A 27,120-nucleotide genomic window follows, 5' to 3' on the forward strand; every position below is an offset into this window, starting at 1 on the left:
CGCAGGGGGTTGTCCGCCCGCGGCACGCAGTGGAGCCGCAGCCTTCTTGCGCCTGGTCCCGCGGTCGCAGCTCGTGCCGCCTCCTCGTCCTCGTCCTCGCCTCAGCACCTTGCTTCGTCGGTCGGTCCCTCCGGCACACGGGCTCCAACCCGCGCCTCTCTTTCCCTAAAGCCCTTCAAGGCGGTCTTTGGTTTCCTTCTTTCCAGCCGACCCTCTTCAGCCCTGCGAAGATGGTGGACCGCGAGCAACTGGTGCAGAAAGCCCGGCTGGCCGAGCAGGCGGAGCGCTACGACGATATGGCCGCGGCCATGAAGAACGTGAGTGTCTCCTCCCCTCCCCCCGGCCTCGCCCCGCCGCTCCCCATGCCTCGATCCTCGGCCGGAAGGCATGCCCAGGGCCATGTCGCCTGCTGCCTGCACGGTCACCTCTCCATCTCCTTGGAGGGATTGGGGATGGGTCCTAGTAAGCCGCTCATGCACCCGAGTGGTGACGCGGCCTCTTTCCCAGCCTCTCCGAGTTCGGAGCTGGGGCGGGGTCTCGCGTGGCTGGACTCTGCCGTGGGGGTCTCTCTGGGACCCTGGGTGTCCAGGGGACCTGAGTTGGGGGCCGTGCGCATCCTTTGTGCCCCACTTCCCCTCCTCCCGCTTAGGCGTGGGGGCGGGGGGACCGCATGGATGCGGTTCCTCTTTCTCTCTCCCTGGTGTCTGGGCGGCGCCTTTCCCATTCACTCAGCAGGTCTCCCAGTTTTCCGCCTCCCCACTCAACGCCCCCCGACACACACCATCTTCCTCCTACACCCCTCAGACGTTCTTTAAAGACATTTCGGGAAGAAGATATGTAGATCCCCCCCCCCCAAAAAAAATCCTCAGTGGTGTAAAATCGAAACCACCTTGTTCACGTTTTTTCCTTAACAAAAGGCTTCCCTTTACCCAGTCCCCAAAGCAGGTCCTCTGGCTTTGAGGAAGGGAGGAATTAGTGTTCGCTGGCATTCCCATTCATGGTCCTCTATGCCATCTTCATTTTTCATTTCTTTTTCATTTTAAAGGGTTAAATATAATTCCTTTGAACATTAACTGACTGATTCAATTTGTGACATATGCGGTTTCTCTTCTGAATGCAGGCACGAGTCTGCAGAAATTCCTATAAGTGTAAAAAATTTTTTCTGATCTGATACTGCAAACAAAGCGGTGGTGGGAGGCAGTATCAAGTCATTCCAGAAGATTCTGCATTTGTCATATTGCAGAGAGCCTAGACTGGGTGGAGGCTGGGAGGAGTTATTTTAAAGGGGCAAAAGTCTTTTGTTTTTATTTATTTATTTATTTATTTATTTTTTTGTTAAATGCATCTGAGGCTATTTTTCCTCTGATCTAATGCATCCTCATTCTGATGAGAATACTGACGCATTTTTGACTGAGATGGAAAACCCTACCTAGTTGCACCATTTTGTCAGTAACACTCATTTATTAATGAGTTGGGGACCAGTTTTCCAGACAAGGAGGGGAAAGTGCTAAATATTGCAAAATTCAGTTGAAAAATTAATAATTGGGTTTCCCACTCCCTTAATATTTAACTTCCTATCTTACATAACAAAGGCTGTTAAATGCATCTCTGTGAAGTGGATACTGGAGTGTGCCTGGCGTGTTAGATATTAATGTTTTTTTTCTTGGTTTTCAAAAGATCAGCTGCCTATCCTTTCCAAATTAAATGAGCTACAGATTTTATTTTCATTTTATGAAAATAATTGGTTTTAACACCAGAGACACTGTTGTATTAGTGGGTTACAGTTGCCTTTTTATAAGGATTTAACGATTAAAGAATACAAGTTGGACTTCCAGTAGGTCACTAATGTTGAAAATGTCTTCGATTCATGATATTTAGCCTCTAATTTTCCCCTATTTCTAGTTCTACAGGAGAGTGAGTGACCTCGCACCTATATCCATAGCAACCCAGTGATGTCACACAATGACACAGAGGCTGCAATGCACCTAAGGGCTGGTAGGGAGTTTTCAGATGGCATTTGTCCAAGGTAATGCAGAAATGAGCCAATAACCCAGGTGGCAGTGAACACTTCATCTTCTACCAGATAGGCCTTGGTCCCCAAAATAAAAATTGTATTTTCCTTCGAACACACGCAAGGGCAGCACTTCTAGACAAACCCATTTACCTTAAACTTCCGTGAACAAAAGTTTATCGGATACTTTCATATTTTTAAGCATTCATCTCACTTATTTAAAAAAAACCCCAGCAATGAGGAAATGAAGGTGTTTCTAAGTTAGGATGGCTCTGTATCATAGTGAAGAGGTGGAGTGTGTGCCTTTAGGGTCTTATCCAGGAAACAGGTTTTTAGAATAACCTTAAAAAATGGCTTTCTGCTGCCCATCAGCAATAGCTGTGCGGGAGAGCCCAGCACAAAATGTTTCCCATCTAGATGTGAGAAGGTGTGCTCTGCTCCACTTGCGTCTCTGCTTATGCTTGCTGACAGTGCTTCAGATGGAAGAACCATTTGTAAAATAAAGACTTAAAAAAAAAAGGTTTCTCAAACCTATTTGCTGTGGTTTTGAGGAAACCTGCTTCTCACCCTCAGTTTTCACACAATACTCATTTGAAACAGTGCGGAAAATAGTTGGTAGCTCATGTAGTCTTGTCTCACCTTGCATGTGAGAGTCTCCCTGAGTTCAGATCTCAGCCCCAGAAAATTTGGACAGTCATCATTTGAGAACTTAGCATGAAGAAAGAGTCCTCACCACTCCGGTTATGCTCTGCTGTAAGTTGAACCTTTGATGATGAAGGGAATTAGGATCTTGTATCGAGGAAAATTATTCTGGGAATACCACAGTTGGAATCCAGGCATAGCCATGCACGTGGGTGAATAGGATAGAGGTTGTTGTGGGGCTGTATTCTGAAGTGGGAGAGTTAGATCATTTGAGATAAATGGGTAATCTTTTTGTCGTTGAAGCACCGTGTCTGCATGGCTCCAGCTTGTGAGCTGTTATCACAGCTGCACTTCATCCACATTTTCCATTTCTTTCCTCTCACTTCCCTTTGGCCAGTCATGGTCCAAAATAAGGAAAATGTAATAAAGCCCTCAACCTCTGTTACAGTCTGTTATAATTGTTCTATTTTATTATCAGCTATTACTCTTTTTGCCTGTTTTAGAGATTAAATGTGTTACAGGTATGTATGAGATGCAGTGTTTGGAATTAGCTGAAATTTCAGGCATCAGCTAGGGATCTTGAAACACATACATCCCTTTGGGCGGAGGTGGAGACCACTGGGCTATCCAGTCTTTGGCTTCCAGTAGCCTCCTGAGAAGTTCCTATCCTGAGCAGGCTCCTGGTAATTGCCTCCAGGGGGGAGAACAGGTTCTGGACTGCTCACGTCCTTGGAGTTATGGGTTAGGCACTCTTAACTGGGGTTAACTGTTAACTCTTAACAGTGCTAAAGGCTGCCATAGTTACATAAACAGGTCTTCCTGGTGGGATCATTGGGTTTTAAAACCCTTACTCTCTGCTGGTTCTTCTAGGAGCCAGATTGATAGCCGTTATCCCTAGTGGAGTAATGACCCTTTGCAGGTTCTCTGAGGTGGGGCTCTGGCAGTTTTCTCAGTCATGTGGTTAGGCTGCTCTCCTTTGGGTGGGGAGAGCATAAGTGTTTCTCATCCTTCACAATGCTGAAACGAAGATTAAATTCTTTTTCCTTTCTCTCTTTAAGAATTACCAGCATGTGTGTGTAAGCCAGAGGACAGATTACAGGAATGAATCGGTTCTGTCTTCACCGTGTAGGTCTGGGGATTGAACACAGGTCGCTAGGCTTGGCAACGAACATCTGTACCTGCTGAGCCATCTCATCAGCCTCTAAGTGCCCCCGCACATGCAGATAATTGACAAACAAGAATCTTCATATGCTTCCTGAATTCTCTGAGATAAAAGATGTCGCATATATGTTATGCCCTGATTAAAGGCAGACCCCAGCAGCCGGACCCCAAGTCTAATACTTCAGGGGCTGTCATTTATGAAGCCTAATTCTATATTATTGAAAAAAAGGAAGAAGATGACTTTTTGTTTTTGTTTTTGAGACAGGGTCTCACTGGAGACCGCACTGAGTTTGAACTCAGAGGTCCGCCTGTTTCATTCAGCCCCTTTGTCTCCCAAGTGCTGGGATTACAGGACTGAAACACCACACCCAACTGATATATACTGGAGTTTTTTGTTGTTGTTTGTTTGTATTTCCATTTAAAGAGCACAGGACTTAAAAGCGGTATGACGTTCACCTAAACAAACAAGAGTAATTCATCTGAAATCTGAGGAAACTGTTAAGCCTTCTGGAGGTTGTGGAAACATGGCTGGTGTTCTTACACAGCCCAAGGCTGGCTCTTGTGAATGACTTCCCTGCTGTGTGGTAGTAGGTCCCTCATGAGCACGCCCCAGGCACTGATTGAGCCTGGTGAGCTCTTGAAGCCTGGCGTCTAAATTGGGAGATACTGAGTGTTTCTTGGTTGCCAGCATGTAACTGTGGCTGAGGAGCTAAGGAGAGTGTTTCTTCCCCTTCTCACTCACCACTTGCAGCTACACTGACCTTTTTTCCAGCTGGCCATTTGATTATTCTGTATTCCTACCAGATTCTTGAGAAACATGGAAGGGAAAAAGCTTTGTGTGAGTTTTGCAGTGCAGTGCCTGCAAAGGTCAGAAGAGGGCATCGGGTGTCCTGGCACTGGAGTCAGAGATAGCTGTGAGCCATCCTGTAGGTGCTGGGAACTGACCCAAGTCCAGTGAAAGCAGCAGTTGCTCTCAATCACTGAGCATCTTTCTGGCCCTATTAGTTTTTAATTAGTTCAGAGACAGGGCCATATGTAGGCCAGGCTGGCTTCAAACTTGCTATGTAGCTAAGGGTCTCCTGTCTCCACCTCTCCAGTGCTGGGGACGCTACCCAGGGCAATGTGGATGCTAGGCAAGCACTCAGCTACATCTCCAACCCTCTGTTTAATAGTCTGATTTTATTTGCTTTTGAGACTGTGTGTCACTGTGTAGCCAAGGCAACCCACAAACTTGTGATACTGTTAGAGGTGCCTAGCAGTATTGTTCATATAAATTATTGTCCATAATGCATTAGGTGTCCTTTATGATCCCACTGTGGAGGTGCTGCCTTTCCCACCATTTTAAGCTATAAGCTATGTACAGCTGCCTTATGTCTTTCCTTTAGTAGCTTTTCCCCTCAAATTCCATATTGGTTATTTTGATTATGAAACTATTATCTGGTTGGCTTTAAAAAAAATTTTATTTTATTTATTTATATGTATCTGGGTATGTGCATGTGAGCTCAGGTGCCCACAGAGGCCAGAACCATTGCATTCTTCTGAATCTGGAGTTAACAGCCCCAAAGTATGCTTAACCACTGAGCCATCTCTCCAGCCCCCTGAAGAGAAAGAGTTGGTTTTTGTTTTTGTTTTGAAGACCGGTCTCATCAGACAGCCTATGCTGATTAACAACTCACTGTAGTAGTCTGGTCCTGGCCGTAGGCTCCTTAGGCATCTGGAGTGCTGGCGTGGCCACCCTGTCTCGTCACGCTCAGTGGGTCCTGTGATTACGAAAGCAACAAGTACAGACTTTAAACATCATCTGCATGTGGACTCCAACACCTTTATTCTTGCTTGTCATCCTGGGGACTGAGCCGAGGTCCTGCATACCAGTCAGATGCTACATCTGAGTGCATGCTTAGCCCTCCTAGCTGCTTTTGAGGCCAGTTGCCCAGGCTTGCCTTGAACTCTGTGTTATCAGGCCACCAGGCCCCATTCCTTTTTTTTTTTTTTTTTTTTAAAGATGGGGTCTCTCAATGCAGTGCTGGCTCTCCTGGATCTTGCTTTGCAGGCCGTGCTGGCTAGCCTTGTCAGATCTCTTTGCCTCTGGCATTAAAGGCATGTGTGCCCCTGCTGTGTGTCACCAGGCCTAGCCCTTTTTTCTTCTAGTTTGCACGGGAACATTAGACTAGGCCGTAAGCTGCCTGGATTGATTTGATTGATTGGTAGGTACCTGCAGACTAGTACTTGCTGGCATGATACTGTGTAGTCCAGGCCAGGTGTGGGATTACAAATACTCCACCATATCCAGCTCTCCTTTGCCAGGAGCTGGTAGAAGGTAAATAGACCAGCATCTCACCTGATTCCAAGGCCTCCGGTGTGCATGTAGCATCAGCTTTACTTGTGAATTGGTAAAGAGAAAAAAGCATCGTGCCTTTTCCTCCCCACATGTTGACATGGCCTCATGTAGGCCAGGCTGACATTGTACTTACCGTGTGACTTGGGATGATCTGAATGTCTGACCCTCCTGTTTCTGCCTCCCTAGTACCAGGATTACAAGTGCCACCATGAAGGCCCAGGATGTTTTGTGTGTGTGCTCATTCTGGTATGTATGTATATGCAACACATGCTTACACATGCCTTCAGGGACCAGAAGAGGGTGTGGATACCCTAGGTCTGGAGTTCCAGGAGGTATGAGCCATCTGACATGGATGCTTGCACGAGCAGCCAGAGCTCTCTTTTAAGCTGCTGGCATTTTTCTAGCCCTATCTGGCTTTTTTTTTTTTTTTTTTTAAGATGGTCTCATGAAGCCAGGCTAACCTCATACTTGTATAGCTGAGGATAACCCTGAACTTGGCAGTTCTGCCTCTACCTCCTGCGTTCTGGGACTACCGGACTGTATACCATGCCTGTGCAGTGGTGGGGATGGAAGCAGGAGCTTCTGTATGCCAACTGGGCCTTCTGTGAACTCAGCCATTCTCAGCCCAGGCTATAGAACTTTTTTTTTTTTTTTTTTTTGGAAGGCATGAAAAATCATCGTGGTGTAAACACCCATCTAGGAGATGCACCTGTGGTGCTTTTCCTTTGAGGATGCGGAAGCCCAGGCTGGGTTTTTCTTCTGGTGTTGCTAGCAGGTGAATACCAGTGTTTACCTGCTCCTCACCCACTCTACTAGTGAGCCCTCTCCCCTCCCACTCCCTTAAAGACTGGATCTTTCTGCGCTGCTCAGGCTGGCCCCGAACTTGTCTGGAGCAGCCTGGTTCCCCTGGAGTACACAGGCACCCTGGTAAACTTTATTTTCTTTAATTATGTGTACATATGTGTGGATCTGTTCTTGTGACTGCAGTACCTGCAGAACTAAGAAAATGCCGGGCCCTGTTACTAGAATTACAGGTAGTTATGAGGCACCTGACATCATTGGTAAGAGCTAAATTCAGGTCTTTTGGAACAGCAGGCTGGCCTCACAGAAATCTGCCTGGCTCTGCCTCCCCAGTGCTGGGATTAAAGGTGTGTGCTACCACTGCCCAGCTTATTACAGGGTATCTTGGCCCTTTTCCCCTTGCAGTAGGAGGGTTTGCATGTAGAGTTTGTACATGCCAGGCAAGAGCTGTATCCCTCACTGCACCTTCAGTCTTTGTCCCTTTTACATTTATCATCCAGGCTTTAGTTTTATGTGTAAAGTTACTGTGAATACATTGTGACTAGTTTATATTGAGAAAATGTGTGTTTAGGTCAGAGAATAATGTGTTGGTCGTCTCCGTACACCATGGTTGGCATGCTTGGCAGCAGGCACCTTTACATGCTGAGCTATTGCAACAGTACCTCCCCCCCCCCCCCCCCCCCCCCCCCAGTATGTAGCCCAGGTTGTCCCAAAGGCTTTCTGTCTCAGCCTTTTGAGTTCTGGGGTGGTGATAAACTTAAGACTTCGAGAATGGAGGCTGCACAGATTGCTCAGTGGTTAGAGTATTTGCTTCCCTTCAGGGGCACCATCCCCCACCGTAGGCATCTCTTGATTCCTGTAACTACAGCTCCTGCCATGGGGGGTCCTGCTATACCCTCTTCTGACCTCCTTTGGCTGCACACATATAGGGAACACCCACATGCACACAAACACATATACACATTTAAGTGAAAAACTGAAGACTTACAAACATGGCATTCACATACAGATCCCAAAGTGCAAGTACTGGGAAAATAATTGTTAGTGTATATGTGTATATGCACACGTACTCAAAGTATATAAGTACCTGGTATATCCAAATCAGCTTAGATTCAGCCCAGCGGTGGTGGCGCAGGCCTCTAATCCCAGCACTTGGGAGGCAGAGGCAGGTAGAGTTCTTAGTTTGAGGCCAGCCTGGTCTACAAAGTGAGAGCCAGGACTATACAGAGAAACCAAAAAACAAACTGGCTTGCTTCAGTTGTGTTCAGGTTGGTCAAAGACTTAGTAATTCTCTTCTGTTTTAATTGAGACAGGGTCACTTTGTAGTCCTAGCTATCCTGGAACTCTGTATATCAGGCTGGTCTTGGACTCAGAGAGCCACCTGCCTCTGAGTAGTAGGGTTAAAGCTTGTGTCACCAGGCACAGCAATTTTTAAAGTTGTATTTTACGATAGGATGTTTGTGTAGCTCAGGCTGGCCAGGAACTTGAACACTGTAGCCAAGGATGACTCAGATGTCCTCATTCTTCTTCTGTCTTCCATCTTGGATTGTAGACATTCAAGCCTACTGGGGGTTTTGTTTTGATTTGTTACCCATGGGTGGCTAAGCAGGAAAGGCCACTTGCTACAAACCTGACAATCTGCTCAATCCCTAGAACACTCATGGAGGGAGGAGAGAACTTCTGGTAAATTGCTCTCTGACCTCCACATGTGTGCTGTGGTGGCACATGCCTTTAACCCTAGCAGCCTGAGGTAGGAAGATCTAGGTCAGTCCAGGGAACTAAGTAAGGCCTTGTCTCAGACTAAAAGGGCTGGTGTTGTAGCTCAGTTATGGATACGTCCCTTGTGAAACCCTGGATTCAGTGTCAGTATCACCAAAATAAGTTGAGAATGGTCGTCTGTGCTTTGTACGGAAAAACTGAGGTTGTAGAGGGGAGTATGTTTGGTACATTATATGAGGGGAGTTGCAGCACCCCTTTTTTTGCCCTTTTCTGCATCCCCACTTCTTTAATGGAAACTTTTAAACAAATTAAGGTCTGATAGTATAATAAACTGCAACCCCCCTCCCTCCACACACAGACACACTCACCAGCTCACTGCTTTGCAACATACTGGCAATCCGTGTCTACTTTGCTGCTCTCCTGGTCCCCTTTGGGATTATTTACCATTTTGGAAGATGGGTTTTTGACTATTTAAAATTAACCTTTATTTGCCACAGATGCTCAAATTACCACCGTTATCTTCACGCTCAAATTGGGCAACCTTGAAAGTGTATGGTTTTTTCCCTTAGGCTATTAAATCCAGATGGTAAATAATTTACTCTCCCCCCTCCCCCCCCCCTTGGTGCTAAAGAGATGCTTAACCATCACTTCTAGTCTTACGGGGGGGGGGGGGACGACGACTGGGAATCTGTGTGAGTGGAGGTGGTGGTGCCGAGTGATGAGCCCACCTGTGGGTAAGATCTCTGTTCTGGATGGGGGCTCCTCTGTCCCTATTCTTGCCTTTTCTTTCTTTTTGAAACAGGGTCTCATTATGTATGCCAAGATAGCCTTGAACTTAGAGATCTACCTGCCTCAGCCTTGGAAGAACTGGGATTAAAAGCATGTACCACTATGCCTGGCTTGCTGCCTTTTCTTAAGGAGAAATTCTGTTCTTTTAACTCTAGTAGAAAAGCTGCCACCCAGTTGATTTAGAGACTGTTTTAAGTCCATTTTGTTTTATTTATTTATTATTAAGTTTTCTATACAAAGACAACAGATACATTGCCACTCACAGTGAATCAGGATAATCAAATGTGTTGGTTTCTTTCTTTCTGAGATTTCATTTATGTTATAGTTTATTTATTCACTTTACATCCTGATCACCGCCCCTCCCTCTTCTCCCAGTCCCTCCATCTCCCCCTTCCTTCCCTTGTCCTCAGAAAAGGGCCCCCTCACCAACGAAGCATATCATGTCACATCAGGAACATTTCTTTTTTTTAGGCACTGTTGTCTGCCTAGCTTGTGTGAGTGTGTGTGAATGTATGTATGTCTGTATGTCACACTCACCCTCACCAGAAGTTGAAGTCTGGAATCTTCGATTGTTCTTCATTCATTATTATTTTTTCTACCCTATTGTTAATATTTTAATTTTATTCCATTTCCTTATTTGTGTTTGTATGGAGTGTGAGGCGTGGCACAGAACAACTTAAAAAAGTTGGTTCTCTTTTCGACTGAGTGGGTGCTAGGAATTCAAGTCCAGTTTTCAGCCTTGGTAGCAGGCTCCCTTACCTCCTAAGCTGTCTTGCTGGCCCCTCTTCCTTCCCCCCAAGGGTCTGATAGGCTAGGCCGACTGGCCAGAAAGCCCTCGAGCTCTGTCAGTCTCATCCCTGGTGTTAGCATTTCCTGGTTTGTGCCACCACATCTGTCTTTCCATGTGTGCCCTGAAAGCCTTTTGCCCACTAAGTGTCTCCCCAGTGCTGTAAATAATTTTTGCCTGTCAGTAGGCAGCAGTTTGTATGAGCCCCAGTCCTCTGGAACTCTAAAAAGTGTTTGGCTTCCGTGTGCTACATAAATTGTCTTCCCTCCCACAACGGGAACTGACCATTTAAATATGTTCCACAAATGACCCACATCATGTGTATATAATTTTACAGAGTAAGAACTGGGTTTATTTATCGGAAAGGAAAAATGTGAAATTATTGTGATATGTTAAGATTCAAATTTTAGCCTGGTGGTGGCAGCACACCCCTTTAATCCCAGCACTCTGCACTCAGGCAGAGGCAGGCAGGTCTCTGTAAGTCTGAGGCCAGCCTGGCCTACAGAGTGAGTTTCAGGACAGCCAGGGCTACACAGAAGCCCTGACCCAAAAAAGAACAAAAACAAAAAATTCGCTTTTCATTGACATCTTATTTAGGTGTGTGGTACATAGTTTTGGGGGGTGAACTCAGGTTCTGCCTCTCTTGTGTGTGCTGGGATTTTAGGCCTGTAGCACCACACTGGGCTTCTTATATTTTTCCTTCTAATAGGATCTCACTAGGTAGCCCAGGCTGGCCATACATTTCATTGTTCTACCCCAGTCTTCCAAGTGTTGGAATTGGAAGTTTGTGCTGCCTTACCTAGTCGATGTGTTTGTTGATACAAGCATCTACTTCATTGTAGACACATGAAAGACTCTTCTCGTTTTTTTTTTATTTTTTTAACCTTGTGACTGCTGTGTAGGTAAGGTTTAAATGATAGCAGGACTGTTCTGTTTGGGTATCAAGATTGTTTTCCTAGCTGCCATTGACCCCTTGATTCAATATGCTCTTTCTAGCATGAGAAGGTAAGTGCTATGGTTTTGCTGGCAGTCTTGGAATTGCCAAAAAGGATGGGATGGATGCCAGACACCAAAGTGGAAGCACGTCACCGGAAAGCAGTGGATCTGGGAGGAAGTGACACCTTTTGGTACACCAGTAATGTTGCCATTTTAGTCAGGTGTGGTAGCACACACCATAGTCCTGCTCCTCAGGACGCCAGTGCAAAAGAATTGCTTGAGTTCAGGGTGTTGACCAGTCTGGGTAATCTTAATCTATCGAGTGAGAGCCCTGGTCTTTAAAAAACAGCACATAGGCTGAGACAGTCAGTGGGGAAATGCTTGAAATCAAAATTTCTAGAGCCACCCAGAGCCTGGTGTGGTAGTGCCCATTTGTAACTCTAGTGCTTCTAAGGCAATGTGGAAGGCACAGGGTATCCAGAACTTTGCAGTTTCTCCAGCTAGCCAGGAGAAAAATGAAGGAGCTCTCCCCTCAGATAAAATCAAATAGAACCTGCCTCAAACGAGGTGTGCGTGTAATAAGACATGTTTTGGGGGTTTATGGACTATCAAAGGGGTAGAGTAAAAATCTATTTCTTTTCAACGGCTTTTTTAGATGAAGTGGTTAATACCTGGATAGTGTTTGGCAGGGTTGGTAGTTTGAGGGTATAGAGGGACAGAGTCTCAAACACTTAAGTTATCACTGTAGGTAGCATCCAGGGAATCCTCCAGGCCCTGAGTAGCTGAGAGAAGAGCAAGCCGTGAGACTGAAGTGGTTAATGTCAGCTCATGAGGGAGGGTCTCTTTGTTGTTGTTTAGCTATTGAGTTAGATAGTGGTACAAGCTTGTGTAATTCAGTAAGTAGGTTGAGGCCAGGGGGGTGTGAGTTGCAGATTAGCCCTGGTGACATAGACCCTATTTCAGTAAACATTTATAGGCTGTAGCCTACATTTCTCAGTTTAGGATGATTTAAGACAGCTGTTTGAAATCATTAATGAAGCTGGGCAGTGGTAGTTCACAATCTTAACTCCAGCACTTGGGAGGCAGAGGCAGGCAGATCTGTGAGTTAGAACCCAGCCTACTGTACAGAGCAAGTTTGGGGCTACACAGAGAAACCTGTCTTTAAAAACAGGAAGAAAGGGGTTGGAGAGATGGCTCAGAAGTTAAGAACACAGGTTGTTCTTCCAAAAGTCCTGAGTTCAATTCCCAGCAACCACATGGTGGCTCACAGCCATGTATATATAGTGAGATCTCATGCCCTCTTCTGGAATATAGGCGGAATAAGATTTTTTTTTTTTTTTTTTTTTTTTTTTTTAAGAAAAAGGCAGAACAGAAAGGTCTAGAAAAATGAGCGAGTAGAAAGTATGTGGGTAGGGAGGAATTAATGGGAACAGGGAATTAAAGGGTTAAGTGCCTGGATGAGAAATGGATGACTGGAAGATGATGGGGAAGGGCTGAGTTATGTGGTCAGTTTGAGGAACATTTTTTTTTTTAAATTGGCACAAGTTAGGTGGCTGCATGAAATGCCCCTAGAATAGTGCAAAGGTGATATGCACACCGGGGTTGGAAGTGTAGCTCTGTGGTTGCATCTGGCCTTAGCATGTCCATGTTCAAGGTCCTGCATTGGCTTTGAACTCACTGTTTAATTAGGGATGGTCTTGAATTTACACTCTTCCTGCCTCCACCATGCCCTTTGTGCTGGGATTATAGCCATGCCCCACCATGCCCTTCTTGCATTCTATAGACACTGTCTACGGGTGGACTACATCTCTGTGTAGCCCGTGTGTGCTGTTATCGGTGGGGCCCTCAGATCTCCAGGCTGGTCTAAGACCTGAGTCAGTGTCTTGATACATAACTGAAGGAATTAGGAATTGAGGTGGGATGATGGAGAGTTGACATGGTGGAAGGTGCTGAACGAAGACCCAGAAACCACACTAGCAGTAGGGAAGAGGAGAGTATGGCTAATGAAGCTTTGTTCTGGAGATTGACCCCTGTGCATGCTAAGCTGCTGCTGCTTATCCTGAGCACCAGTGAATCACAACGTAAGATGGAGGAGACTGCCCTTTCCCCCAAAAGCCAGTAGGTACGAAACAGGAAAGATACTCAGTGGAGCACGGGAAGGCTGAGAACGGTGAGCCTGTAGCCTTATTTGAAATAGCGTGGCACTCTGTATCCCTGGCCAGTCCTGTGTGCACAGAGATCACCACACACCTAGTCCTGGAATTAAAAGTGTGTGCCACTGTACCCAGCTAAGGATTTTTGTTTTTTAGAGACAGGGTCTTACTGTATAGCTCTGGCTGGCCTTGTCTCTGCCTCCCTGACTGGTGCTGTGATTAGAGGGGTGTATTAGCATGCCAGGCCCCCAGCCAAGTTTTTAACAATGTATTTACTTACTGAGAGGTGTACAAGACATACCATTGCAGCGATGGTATGTCTGAGCCGTGGAGCCTGTGGAGGACAGGACAGCCTTCCGGACTTCCCTTTCCACTTGGGAATGTTCATCAGGTTACCTGCTGAGCCATCTCTGTGGCCGCATCTGTTTACTCCAAACAGAACTTTGGAATGTTTTCATTGGGAGCAGAGGCGAGGGTTGGCTGTCCAGCTCAGTGTGTGCGTGTGCCATGGAAGCCAGAAGAAGGATTGGGAGGAGGACTCAGAAGAGTCTTCTGAGGCACAGGGTGTGTGGGGTTCCGATACGGTACAGTGTCCTAGTTGGGGGGTCACATTCTTCGGGGGCACCTGCAGCACTGGGAGGAGGCAGGAGGATTACGAGTTCATTGTCATCCTTGACTATGCCCGAGTTATCAGTCTGGAAGCTCACACAGTTTTATTGAATTTATTTTTTTACTTTGTTTGAGGGTGACTTCTTCAACAAGGCAAAACTCCCAAAAAGCAAAGCACAAGAAGGGCTGGAGGTTGAAGAGGGCATTGATACTGAAGGAGCAGAGAGCAAAGGCAGGAGAGGGAGACTCCGTGCAGCTGTGGTTAAGGATGTTTTAACCAATTTAGGCTTTACCTAATTTTTGGAGGGAAGTTTTTTTCACAGCCAGGCCAACAGGATTCCTGGACATAGGGCTTAGCTGGTGTAGGCTGCCTCAACCAGGCTGGCTGGGCTCTCTTCCTCTCCCTATGGTAGCAAGTAGCTACTTCCTCAGCAGCTGCAGGTGGGCCGGGCAAACAGGCCGAGCTTTCAGGGCGTAAGATGCTGACCCCCCCCCCCCATTTTCATTTAAAAAGACGTTATATGTGTGGGTGTTGTGCCTGCATGTTTGTGGGCCACATGCATGCAGTGCCTGTGGAGATAAGAAGCGGCATCAGGTCCAGCGATGGTTATGGCTGCCCTGTGGGTTCTGGAGATGGAACCTGGGTCCTATGGAAGTGCCCCTTGGTGCTCCTAACCACTGAGCTGTATCTAGTTCCAGGTTTGGGCCTTGAGGTATCGCATACGTGGAAGGAAGGGTGGGTTGAAGGCTGTCCGCAAACACTGGGCTGGACTCATCTGGTGTAGATTCTTCACCCCACAGACATTGACAGGTGCCTGTTAGGAGTCAGGTGATTCACATGTGAGTCGGGTACTGATGAGAAGCAGGGTGGTCCAGAGGCCTGCAGCTGCAGAGAGCTGTCTGCTGAGGGAGTCAGATTGTCTCTTGGGGGCCGGAAGCCTGAAGTGTTTTTCCTCTGTAACACGGACATTTGGGCAGGTTTGTCTTTAATGTCCTTTGCATTGGTAGATGTGTGGTAGCACGCATGAGCTCCCAGCAGAAGCCAGTGGGGGCTGGGGAGAGTGCCCATGCCAACATGAGAACCTGAGTTTGTAGCACCCCTATGAAAAGACAGGTGGTGGCACCTGTCTGTAATTCTAGCCCCAGGCAGTCAGTGGCAGGTGGCTCTCTGGAACTTCCTGGCCACCTAGTTTTGCCCATTCTGTGAGGTTTAGCTTCAGTGAGAAATGGTGTCTCAGACATTCGTGAAAAGTGAAAGACATCCATAGTTGATCGCTGGCCTCCGTTACACATGCCACTAGCATGAACATGTTTGATTTCTTTTCAAGATTGTTACTGAGTTGTGTGTCTGAGTGTAGATAGGTGCCCTTGGAGGCCAGGCATTGAATCTCCAGAGCTGGGGTTGGCAAACTGAACTGTCTGACCTGGGTGCTGAGAACCCAACTGGTCTTTGGGAAAAGCCACAAGTGCTTTTCACTGCTGAGCCAGCTCTCAAGTGCTATACTGTCCCTTTTTTCGAGATGGGATTTCTTTATGTAGCCAGACTGTGGTGGAACTCACTATGTAGACCAGGAGAGTTTCAGACTAGCCTCTGCCTCCCGTGTGCTGGGCTTAAAGCTGTGTGCTACAGTGTCTTGCCCTATTGTTTTAAGATAGGGTATTATGTAGTCAGGCTAACCCTGAGTACCTGCAGCTCTCAATTTCATGCTGATTTTAACGAGCCTGTGCCACACACCAGCTTTGTGTTCCTCGTCTTTAGGAATAACAACACTAAGTCAACAGTTATCTGCAGGATCAGAAGAGTTACAGTTGAATGAGGAAGCAACTTCTGATTATAAAGGCAGAACCATAAGGAACCCAGGCATACAGCTATCGCCTCTGAGAGTGTCTACAAGACGCCAAATGTGGGCTAACTGCAGGAGCCCTTGGAAGCTAGGAAAGGGAGTTGGATTCTCCAAAGCCGGAGGTACAGTGCTCTGGGAGCCAGATTCAGATCTTCTGCAAGAACAGTGAACACTTTTAACTGCCAAGCCATCTCTCTATACCTAGAAAAAATATCTGAAACGGACTTGTATGTGGTTTTGGGGTGCCTCCTAAATACTAGTATCACTACCATGCCTACTGCTGGCTGAACTTGGGAATTGTTGGATTAACTGTGTTGGCTGCCTCTTTCTCTGATGTGTGGTAAGGTCTGCGCCGTCCCCTGCTCTTGGTGCAGATCACAGGATTAAAGTCGGGAGGGTGGCACTTGGTTCCCTGCTACAGTGTGGGCACTGTGACTGCATCTTCTGAGTCACACCTGTAAAGTGAGCTTAGGAATCGCCCACTTTGCTGGGTGGTTTTAGAAAGAACTTGATGGCGGTTACAAAGCCACGGGTTCCAGCTCAGTTTCAACCCCTCTGAGAGAGATCTTGACCTTGGCCCTGAATATGCCACAGATGTCTCATGACTCTTGTAGGATTTTTACCCTCCCCCTCCCCGGATGTTTCCCTTTTTGTCATATTTACCCAGTGTGATAGCTGTTAGCAAAACCCAGGGCTGCTTGTGATTGTCCAGCTGGAACCTGCAAGCTTCCCAGGTTGTTCTGTTGCCTTAAGGAGACAAGCTTATTGAGCCAAGCCTGGTGGTCCACACTGACGCTTGAGATGTAGAGGGTGGAGGATAGCCTGTGCTACATGAATGGTCCTTTCTCAAACAACAACAAAAGGGACAAAAACTGCCACACTTCTCCTGGGGAACCTGAGCATTGGAGCCCGCCACACAAAACATTCATGGCCTCAGTGCAGAGCGGTATGGCCGATCCCTGATGTTCACTAAGTATTGTCACTGTTTGAGACATAGCCCCATGATCTTCCTTCCTTCCATTGCTGAGTGCCAGCTCATCAGATCTTGTTTATGTGTTTTGAGGCAGGGTTTCTCTGTGTAGTCCTGGCTGTCCTAGACTACTTTTTAGACCAGGCTGGCCTTGAACTCACAGAGATCTGCCTGCCTCTGCCTCCCTGAGTGCTGGGATCACAGGCGTGCGCAACTGCTCCTGGATGCTCAGCAGATCCATTCATCCATCCTTCCTTTCTTTTCTTTTCCTTCCTTCCTTTTCTTTTATTTTTTCTTTTCTTTTTCTGAGACAGGGTTTCTGTGTATAGCCTTGATTGTCCTTTGTAGACCAGGCTGGCCTCAAACTCAAACAATCCACCTGCCTTTGCCTCCCTGAGTGTTAGGATTACTGCTATGTGCCAGTGTGCCTGGCTCTTGCTCATCAGATCTTAAAGGGTGTATTGCCTAATGATTTCTTGGATAAACTTGTGTTGGGGGTTCCCAAGGTTACACCAGTCAGCTCATGGCTAAGATTCATTGTGGTGAAAGTTGACCCAGCCCAGGCTTTCAGGGGCATCTCATAGAATGTTGTTCAGCCAGACAGATGAAGGACCAGTGCCTACCAGGGAGGTCCTCCAAAGACCTAGTGCCTTAGGTATTTAGGGGCCCCTATCCCAGCACCCAGGACGATTGGAAAGAGTGGAGCCTAAACCAGGTAGTTTGTGTAGGCGCTTTAGAGACCTTGAATCATCCTTACCCTACGGGTGTTGAGAACCTTCCAGAGATCCAAGTGCTCAAATGCCAGCCAAGGGTCAGCCTTACAACAGGCCTTTCTAAAGATAGCAGTGGCAAAGCTGTCCTGTTAACCCTTTCTGCACTGTTCGAGTTTAGGGTTCTTCAGTTATGCATCTCTCAACATCTCTCAAGTTTTAGTTTATTATTTAATAAGCATGGGTCACCTGTAGGATACACAAGTAATTGTAACTAACAGAACTGTGTCTGCTCAATTTTTCAGTGGTTTGTTCCAATGTCTCAGTAGTATGCACATTCTGGAACATTCCATAGATGCCTGTTCATGTGTCTTGCACTTTGTCACCTGTTTTTTTCTGTTCCCACTATAGCATATTCACTGCATTTACTTTTCATGGCTTCTTAGCCATTTTGTGCAATGGTATTTTCAAATCTTATGCAAGGTTTAAAGCAAAACCGAGCAGAGTTTCTGTGTGCCCTTGACTTAACACAAGCAGGGTCCCCTTTCTCTGCCGACATCCTCGCCAGAGTGAGCTGCACTGTACTCTAGCAGCCACGCTGCAGCCACAGCCTTGGTATATGGCACTGGGTGGCCTGGCTCTGTGTAGCCCAGGCCGCCCTGAGACTCTTCCCTCAGCCTCCTGAATGTGGAGGCTCTAGGCGTGCACTATCAGTGTCCTGCGGGAAACATTTTAAACAAAATTCCAAATCATCTTTGACATCTTTTTTTCATGTGGGATCTTAACTTCAAGTCCTTGCTGCTTGGACTAGGCAAAATACACTGATATTTATAAAACAAACATGAACCAGGTATGGTGGTGTGCTTTTGTAATCCCAGCTAACCAAGAAGCTGAGACAGAAGCTGGAGGCCTGCCTGGACAGCATATTGAAAACTTACCTCCACTGGGCAAGGTGGCACTAGCCAGGATAGCTATCCAGGATAGCCAAGGGTGCACAGAGAAACCTGTCTTGAAAAATAAAAACAAACAAACAAAAAGCCTTTTTAAAAGAATAAGAATTTGTAGGGCTAGAGAGATGGCTTAGCCCTTAAGAATACTGATTGCTCTTCCAGAGGACCCAGGTTCAATGACATACTCACATGACATGCAAAGCACCAATGCACATTGAAAAGAAAAATAGATAAACCATTTTTTTTAAGAGTAAGAAGTTTGCTCAGCAGGATGTTGGGAGTATAGGCAAGAGTCTCAAGATCTTCTCCTATGGAAATTTCATGTGTTTTGAGAGTATGTGTGTCTCACTAGGTAGAGCAAGCTAGCCTCATTCCCATAGATACTCTTGCCTCAGCTTCCTGGGTACTGGGATTAAAGGCACAGGCCACTATGGCTGCCCGTATTCTTGGCTGTTTGGGACAGTGTCACATTGCTTGGCCTAGAGCTAGATTGGTGGCCCAGACTGGCCCAGTCTTCTCCCTGAGTGTTGGCATTCCAGATGTGTTGTGAATGACCCAGTGCTCCAGGGTCACAGTCACCCAGGTAGCCTGCTGAGGATCTCCTGGCTGTAATGTCAGGAAAGAGGTTTTGCTCAATGAGAGGGGAGAACAGGTGACACTGCTAGTGTCTGACCGCTTTCTGGCAGCTGCCATTTAGGGAGTTTTACCTCTGACATATGTGACAATCACAGATTCCCAATCCTGGCATCTTTCAGTCGTGGATAGAAACTTCAACTTGAGTTAGGAGAGAAAGGTGCCCCCCACCGTGCTGCAGGTTAAAGCCAGCATCTCTCCCCGCTTCTAGGCCAGCACTCTGGTGTCTGCTCTACCGGCACTGTCTAGCTGTTTGAAAGCAGAGTGCGCAGTTCTGAAGGACAGCTTTTGGCTGCAGAACTGTCTGCCCTGCTGACTTTAAGCTGCCTTGCTCTGTGGCTCGGATATCCTGGAACTTGATTTATAAACCAAGCTGGGGGGCTGGAGAGATGGCTCAGAGATCAAGAGCACTGGCTGCTCTTCCAGAGGTCCCGAGTTCAATTCCCAGCAACCACATGGTGGCTCACAAACTACATGTGGCTCACAATCTACAGTGAGATCTGGCGCCCCCTTGTGGCATGTAGGCAGAACACTGTACACATAATAAATAAATCTTAAAAAATAAAATAGAATAAATCATGCTGGTCACAGAGATCCCCCTGCCACTCCATATGACCACACCTGCTGACTTAAGTTTTGTTTGTTTTGTTTTTGTTTGAGTCAGGGTTTCTCTGTATCCCTGGCTGTCCAGAAACTCTGTCTATAGACCAGGTTGGCCTCAAAATCAGATATCTGCCTGCCTCTGCCTCCTGAGTTCTGGAATGAAAGGTACACAATACCATGTCCAGTTGACTTAAGATTGTTCTGTTTTTTGAGCCAGGTTTGTGTGTGTGGCCCTGACTGTCCTGTAGTCACTCTAGGTCAGCCTGGTCTTGAACTCACAGAAATTCAACTCTCTCTGCTTCCCAAGTATTGGGATTGCCGACTTAAGTTGCTTGCTGATGGTGGAAAACAGTGGTTTGTTTTGGTACTGGGGTGCTAACTAAGCACTTTCCCCCACTGAGTCCAGTCCCCAGTGCTCAGTACTTTTTATTTTGAGACAGGGTCCCTCCAGGTTTCCCAGGCTGGTTTTTAATCTACTCTGTAGCTCAGGCAGGCCTTGAACATTCTGTCTTTCATCCTGAAGGCTTCCCTCTCCCTTGGTTTTCATTGGCAGAGAACATGGAGAATGTTCCAGATGCGGCTGAGTTACTCTAGCTAAAGGTTGCCATTGGCCTTGCACAACCTCCATGTTGCAGTTGGCGGCAAGGAAACAAACTTCCTCCATAAGTGTCTGCTGTTGCTTTAGGGCTCTGTAGCCAGAGCAGAGCCAGCGGGTTAGTGTGCTTGCTGATGAGGTCACTGGACCTTTAAATAGCGCTCTTGAAATAAGGACAGCATGATTTAGGGCAAAGGCCAGAACTGGATCTCCGTGGCCTTAGGCACTTGAGCTCTTCTGGCATCTGAGCCTGTGGTTGGGCTGCACCACAGCAGGGCTTCAGTTTCAGCAGAGATGCTGGGACAGGCAGGATCTGGCCATCTGAGGAGCTAGATCTCTGTGGGCTGCTGTTGGGGTCCGTGGAAGGAATATAAAGAGTCAAGGAGGGTCAGGTCAAAGAGACACTCCACCCAAAAATGCAACCATGGAGGTGGTTGCCCATAGGGCTGCATGGGCAATGCTGGTGCTGAGTGAAGACTGTTCAAGGCTTCCAGGTGGCTTCCCATACCTTTATCACATGCTGCGCCGAGAGTGCTTTAAGCCCTAAACACCTTTTTTCTCACCATGCTAGAGCCAGAGGCAGGTGGACAAGTTCTATGTCAGCCAGGGCTATGTTTCTCAACAAAACAAAAACAGCACTTTTCTCAAACACCTAAGAATAGCCCATGAACATGGAGAAATTTGCTTTTTTATCAGCATAATAGTCAGTTGGAATATAGCTCAGTGGGTAGAGGGCTGGCCTGGCAGAGGCCCTAGGTTTGGTCCCAAGTACTTCTAAAATAGAATGGCCACACAGGGGCAGCAGTCAGAGCCCAGAGCATTGGAACAGCTGCTCCTAAGATCACTCAATAACTTCTGTCTTCTGGGAGTTTGTACTGACTGAAAGCCCTCAGAACCCAAAAGGAGTTAGGCAAGGTATCCTATGCTTATAGTCCACCCATCATGGAGAGGACTGTGGATGCAAGGCCAGGTGACCTGTCTGGTTTGGGGTTTTACTGTTTCTGTTTTTTATCAACTTGACACAAGCTAGAGGTATCTGTGGGCAAGGCTGTGGGAGTGTTTTCTTGGTTAGTGATGGATGGGAGGGGGTGAGGCCCAGCGCACTGTGGGTGGCAGTGACTTGGGCAGGCGGTCTTGGGTGATACAGGAAAGCAGGCTGAGCACACTGTGCAGAACAGGTCAGCAAACAGGGCTCCTTCTGCATGGCCTCTGCCTCCATGGCCCTTCCCTGACTTCCTGAGAGGAGTGAGGAGAGACACTGCTTTTGTTCATGTGTTATGATCTAACCGAGGTGATATAAGCCTGTGTCCATGCAGGGAAGGTGTTGGCACAGGATGGTGATACTTAACAGCAGAAAGCTCTGAATCCTGGCAGAACCAGCCTGGCAGACCATCTTGCCTTGCACTGGAATTGAAGATGGTCAGCGGTCAGCTTCAGATACGGAGCTCAGGGCACAGTGCAGTGCATGTGAGACCCTGGGTTCCGTCTCCAGCACTGATGGCTGGATGCATGGATGATGGATGGATGGATAACCAGTTCAAGTGGCTTCCACACTTGTCCTTTTTTTTTTTTTTCCAGTGATGCAAGTTGAACCCTACTTAGCTCCAGCTCCAGCCCTGAGAGCTGTTGTAGCCACCAGACATCATTGTCTATTTTCCCAGTCTGCTAAGAGTACACACTTGTCACACTTGTCAGAATCTTATCTTGCATTATTTCTTCTCCTCTTCTTCTCTAGCTCTGACCATCCTTTAGCTTACTATGTAGGCTAGACTGGCCTCAAACTCAGATTTTTATTTGTATGGATGCTTTGCCTACATGTGTCTGTGCCCGGTACCTGCAGAGACCAGAGGAGGGCGTTAGACCCCTTACAGTTGTAGTTACAGATGGTTGAGCCACCATGTGGGTGCTAGGAATTGAACCCCAGGTCCTCTGGAAGAGCAGCCAGTCAGTGTTTTTAACCACTGAACCATCTTCCTTTTCCCCTACCCCCTTTTCCCCAAGATTCAAGACAGGGTTTGTTTGTTTTGTGTGTGTGTGTGTGTGTGTGTGTGTGTGTGTGTGTTTGGTTGGCTTTTTTTTTTTGTAGCACTGGCTGTACTGGAACTAGCTCTGTAGATCAGGCTGGCCTTGAACTCACAGAGATCCACATGACACTGCCTCCCAAGTGCTGAGATTATAGGTATGCACACCAACCCCCTGGCTTCTCCAGTCCCAGTTTGAAGTTCATTGATTCATCTATTTTTGTGTGTGATGCACTGTGTATGGGGAGTGCATTTGTATGGCATATGGAGGTCAGAGGACAACTTGGGAACCAGATCTCGCCACAATGTATCCTAGGGTCAAGACCATGCTGCGAGGCTTGACAGTAGGCAATGTCCCCCTCTGAGCCATCTTGCCTGGCCCAGTAACCCAGTGTCAACTTTCTTTCTGTAGTGTGTCATTCATTTGGTGTTAGCATGGGGGTAGAAAAACTTCCTTATTTCTTAAAAGTCAACTTGACGGTGACTCACTCTTTCCCAGAGGGACTAGGAATAAGGGAACAGGGCAGGCTGAGGAAGCCTGCTCCCTTCCTGAGAACTCCTGGCTCTGTACATAGCCATCTCGCGCTAAGACTGCTGTGTTCCATGTTCCATTCGAGCACTGTGGGGCATTGGACTTGTCATCTAAGACCTGGACTCACAGGTCCTCTGTGGCAGAGTGATGCTTGTCACTGTGGAAAACATCTGTGTTTCTCCCCCTTTTTGGTCACTTCTCTTCCGCCGCACAGAGCATAGCCTGTTTATCTGCCTACCAACTGCCTCGGTAGCTGATTGACCTGTCGTAGGATGGTGGAAGGGTATGGTAACGTCATCTGTGTCATAACTGTGCTCCATCCTTCCTCTTCCAGGTGACAGAGCTGAATGAACCACTGTCCAACGAGGAACGGAACCTCCTGTCTGTGGCCTACAAGAACGTGGTTGGGGCTCGCCGCTCATCCTGGAGGGTCATCAGCAGCATCGAGCAGAAGACCTCTGCAGATGGCAATGAGAAGAAGATCGAAATGGTGCGAGCCTACCGGGAGAAGATCGAGAAGGAGCTGGAGGCAGTGTGCCAGGATGTGCTGAGCCTGCTGGACAACTACCTGATCAAGAATTGCAGTGAGACCCAGTACGAGAGCAAGGTGTTCTACCTGAAGATGAAAGGGGACTATTACCGCTACCTGGCTGAAGTAGCCACCGGGGAGAAGCGGGCGACCGTGGTGGAGTCCTCTGAGAAGGCCTACAGCGAAGCCCATGAGATCAGCAAGGAGCACATGCAGCCCACCCACCCCATCCGGCTGGGCCTGGCGCTTAACTACTCCGTTTTCTACTATGAGATCCAGAACGCCCCAGAGCAAGCGTGCCACTTGGCCAAGACCGCCTTCGACGATGCCATCGCCGAGCTCGACACTCTGAACGAGGACTCCTACAAGGACTCCACTCTGATCATGCAGCTGCTCCGAGACAACCTAACGCTCTGGACAAGCGACCAACAAGACGACGACGGCGGTGAAGGCAACAACTAAGGCCCCAGGTGGACTGGCAGCGCACGCTGATGCTACTACTGCAGTCTTTATTTTTTTCCCATGAGTTGGGGGTCGGGTGGGGGAGGGGAAAGGGAGGGCTGACCTTCCCAGGGAGAAACCCACGACTGTCCTGTCTTTGATCGCCTCTTTGACATTTTTGCCAAAATACCACTAGTGGAAAGTCAGGCTAGCTGTGCTGGTATTGGAGTAGCAGCCTCACACAGGCATCCAGACTGCTGTGCAGGCTCATGCAAGCGGAGCTGTCTGCCTTTAGTTTAACTTATTGCTAGGTGGTAGGTAGGGTTATAAGATGAAAAGAAAAAGCAGAGATGGATGGCCCTCATTCAGTGAGTTCTGTGGTTCCAGTAAGGATTCTTATGTGCACATGCTCTCATCTCCTGTTCTGTGGCTGTCTTCTCTCTGTTGTGGCTGTACCTTTTTTTTTTCCCTTTTTTCTTTCTTTTCCCCAAGGTGTATACCAGAGAAGGTATATAGTTTAAATTACCCAAGTGTACAGGCTCAGAGTGGAAGGCACAACCTTTGTTTTTGGAAGTCTGGCGGGTTGACAGTATTAACACTAAATTCTAGTTTACAGTATTTCTCCATGACAGCCATACATGACATCAAGCCATTGGTTCTGAGTTCTCCTTTGTCACTTCAGTTTTGCATCTGTTTCCTGCTGCATCCAGGTTGGTCTGGCTGTTTATTGGCTCTTATGTGGGGAGAGTCAGAGCTTGCTTCTAGGTTTTGGTTGATGGGTGCTTGGCAGGTGGCTGTGGGATAGCTTTTTTCTTTTTCTTTACTCTTTAAGCCCGTCACAAAGATAGCAACACACACACAGAAAATGGAGAAAATTCAGGTCTGTATGTCATTTATCACGTTGGTATTTTCAGAGACTCTGCTGCTGTCCGGCAGCCAGGGCTCCCTCCTCAGTGTCTCGGCACTTGAGTCTCCCCTGCACTTTGTGCTGGCGGCACGCAGGCGCCTCAAGGCCATCGGGTCGGATTGTTGGAGGTAGGCAGTCATCAACAAAGTGTGGCTCGACAGGTAGAAGCAGCTAAGCCAACAGGTTAGCCGTTAGGAAGAGACCACATCCCCCCAGGGAGCCATGTTCTTCAGCCAGTTGTTTCTGCCGCCCCTCCTGCCCCAGCACTCCTTTCCCACGTGCTCAGTGGAGGGTGACTGTCCAGCAGCAAGATGCTCACCTCCTGTTTGACCTAAGCTACACTGTGTTTCCTTTCCAAATGAAGACATAGATGTTGGGGGTGGCCGCCTCTCTCTTAATGTCACTACACGCGTGACACCGAAGGAAGCTATGCTGCTATGTCCTACATGGTCAGTCTCAGCCCTAGGTCCCTGGTTCTCTTTGTGGATAAATCTATCCATAAACACGCCCTGTCGCACGCAGAGTGTGCACTCCGTGTCTTTTGGAGGATCCATGGTCGTATGGGTTCCCAAGATGGCAGCACCCCAAACTTGCTTATTCGTCTTCAGAGGCCATGTTCTCTCATACCAAAACCGAGCTCCCATGGAAGTGAGTGCACGTGACAGGATGGCTATAGAAGAGTGGAACCATCCCTCTGCACAGTCCTGCTAGCATGCCTTTCCTCGTGCTAGTGTGCAAGTACCCACTAACCGAGGCCGATGGAAGGACAGCATGGAGGAAGCTTGGCCACCAGAGCCATGGACAGAGGGGTCGGTGGGGCTTCGCCTGGTTTGTCTCTGTCCAACGTGAGCATGTGTCCTTGTCCCGTTTAGAAATGACCTACTGGAATTACAAACCCTAGTTTCTCTTTAAATGTCAGCCTTGACCCTAGCTGTGTTCTAGAGAAATCATGTGAGGGTAGAGCTGAAGAGGGCAGAGCGGGGACCTGCTGTCTGAGCCTGGATGGTTTCTTCTCCTCTCCGTCAGTGTTGAGAAGCGCACCTGCCTATGATGCTGTCTCCAGTGCCGCGGCTGCTCCTCCATCCTATTGATACAGTATTGTGCATGCTGGTGTTGTATTTCTATACGGTAGCTTGACATTTATTAACTTACACTGTAGGTGTTATGTATTCCTATGACAAAAAAAAAACCATAAGACTTCAAAATTTTTTAAACTTTTTTTTTTTTGTTAATTTAATTTTTTTCCTTTCAGGGGTAAACTTTGCTTTTACCAAATAGTGATTGTAACAAATTGATTTGTTTTGGATGTTGCTATAGTGACATGCAGTTCTATTTTTTTGGGGGGGGGAGGGGACAAAAGAAACACCAGTGTTAGCTTACTATTAATGTCTGGTGTTTGTCATGGTGAAATTATAACTATTGCAGCGTAGGAGAACGCCGTGGACGCTCTCTGAATGCGCCTCTGTGCTTTCTTGTCATGTTATGCAGTGAACTATTTTTAAGGTCTAATCAAGTGATTTTCCCCCCCAACTCCGTGTTTCGCTAAGGAATTATTTTGCACACGGACCATTCTTAGCAGTTTTCCTCAGTGATGGAATATTCATGAATGTGAGTCATTATGTAGCCGTCGTACATTGAGCAAAATAAACTTACAGATCTGATGTCAGCACTACCTAGCTTCATTTAATAGGGTTTAACTGCTTTGTTTTTGAAAGTTTGATTGGAAGTAGGTGTCTTCCGCCCTCAGTCAGAAATGAGCCTGGGTGGTGGTGTGGGGGCACAACAATACATAGCAGTGAAAGGCGGGTGTAGCTCCGTGCTAGAGCTCTTGTCTAGCAGGTGGGTGGATTTATGTTTGATTTCCCAGCACCCGGGTGCTGGGGGAGAGGTGGATAAAGCAAGTTGGGTGTGGTGCTTTTACATTTGGTGATGCCATCCCACTGCTTGGGGATCTGAGGCAGGAGGATCACAAATTCAGGGCTAGCCTAGAGTGAGACAGTTGACTCAGGAACCCAAGAAATGAGTGTGGTAGCACATGCCTTTCGGTCCCATCACCTGGGGAGGAGAGGCTAGACCAGTCTACATACCACATCCCCAGGCTATGAGACCCTTCCAGGAGAAATACAAATAATAGATAGAAGTGAGTGGGCAGTTGGGAGTTAATGTCGAGTTCAGTGGGTAGAGTGCTAGCCTAGCACACTCAAGGCCAGAATCAAAAAAAAAACAAAGCGATGGGGCGGTATTCCATCACCTTGAGAGTCCCTTAGCTGGGTCCTCTGGACTCGGCAGTTCCAGTGTCACTTTGAGAGATGAATGGCCCTGAAGAGTTGACGAGTGCCAGCGGAAGCTAGATAGGTTCACTGTCACTTGGGCTGTTTGAACTGAAGATCATTACAGGCCTACACCTCTGCTTCTGGCTTTTTTAGAGAATCTGCTGAC

General features: G+C 47.4%; 1 protein-coding gene across 1 annotated transcript; it reads left to right on the forward strand.

Annotated features, from left to right (window-relative positions):
- Positions 1–26,347, forward strand: Ywhag (tyrosine 3-monooxygenase/tryptophan 5-monooxygenase activation protein gamma). The gene is made up of 2 exons (XM_055606157.1): positions 1–317; positions 23,139–26,347. Exons 1-2 carry the CDS (start codon positions 231–233, stop codon positions 23,793–23,795), a joined length of 744 nt encoding a protein of 247 aa, XP_055462132.1. The 5' UTR covers positions 1–230; the 3' UTR covers positions 23,796–26,347.
- The last annotated feature ends 773 nt before the right edge of the window (positions 26,348–27,120 follow it).

Source organism: Psammomys obesus, unplaced genomic scaffold, assembly GCF_907164565.1.
Source record: "Psammomys obesus unplaced genomic scaffold, mPsaObe1.curated_primary_1811, whole genome shotgun sequence".
Classification (NCBI taxonomy): Eukaryota; Metazoa; Chordata; class Mammalia; order Rodentia; family Muridae; genus Psammomys; species Psammomys obesus.